This window comes from Penaeus monodon, chromosome 33, assembly GCF_015228065.2.
Source record: "Penaeus monodon isolate SGIC_2016 chromosome 33, NSTDA_Pmon_1, whole genome shotgun sequence".
NCBI classification, from domain to species: Eukaryota; Metazoa; Arthropoda; class Malacostraca; order Decapoda; family Penaeidae; genus Penaeus; species Penaeus monodon.
The window spans coordinates 15,259,934-15,260,240 of NC_051418.1; the positions used below are offsets into that span (position 1 = coordinate 15,259,934).

The 307-nt window shown below is 36.8% G+C and overlaps 1 protein-coding gene across 2 annotated transcripts in view; it reads right to left on the bottom strand.

Annotated features, from left to right (window-relative positions):
- The window catches only part of LOC119594075 (DNA-directed RNA polymerase II subunit RPB4-like), a 14,434-nt gene extending 14,133 nt beyond the window's left edge, over positions 1 to 301 (bottom strand). For both annotated transcript variants that reach the window (XM_037943118.1, XM_037943117.1), the window contains exon 1: positions 138 to 301. In XM_037943118.1, coding sequence (XP_037799046.1) covers positions 138 to 204 — 67 coding nt within the window. In that variant the 5' untranslated portion in view covers positions 205 to 301. The remainder of the gene's footprint in view (positions 1 to 137) is intronic.
- Between the last annotated feature and the right edge of the window lie 6 nt (positions 302 to 307).

The following is a 307-nucleotide window of genomic DNA, read 5'->3' on the forward strand; positions in this document are numbered from 1 at the left end:
GCGTCGTTTTAAATTGAATACTGACAAATTCTAAACGTAAACAGGCTAAAACTAAGGCAAATGCAATGTTCTGAGAGCGTGGGTTTCTACGGTTTGCAGAATATCACTTAAATCTATTTAGTAATAAATCTACAAACCTTTTGGAAACTGCAGTTCAGTGGCATCTTCTTCTGTTGATTCATTGGTATTCTGTGGCTCACTCATGACGCTCTATATTCTTGCTAAGTAATAAAGAACTAAAGTAAAATTCAGTGGGGCTTCAACACCTTTGGGCCAATGTTGTTTTGAAAGGATTACGTGTGCAAAC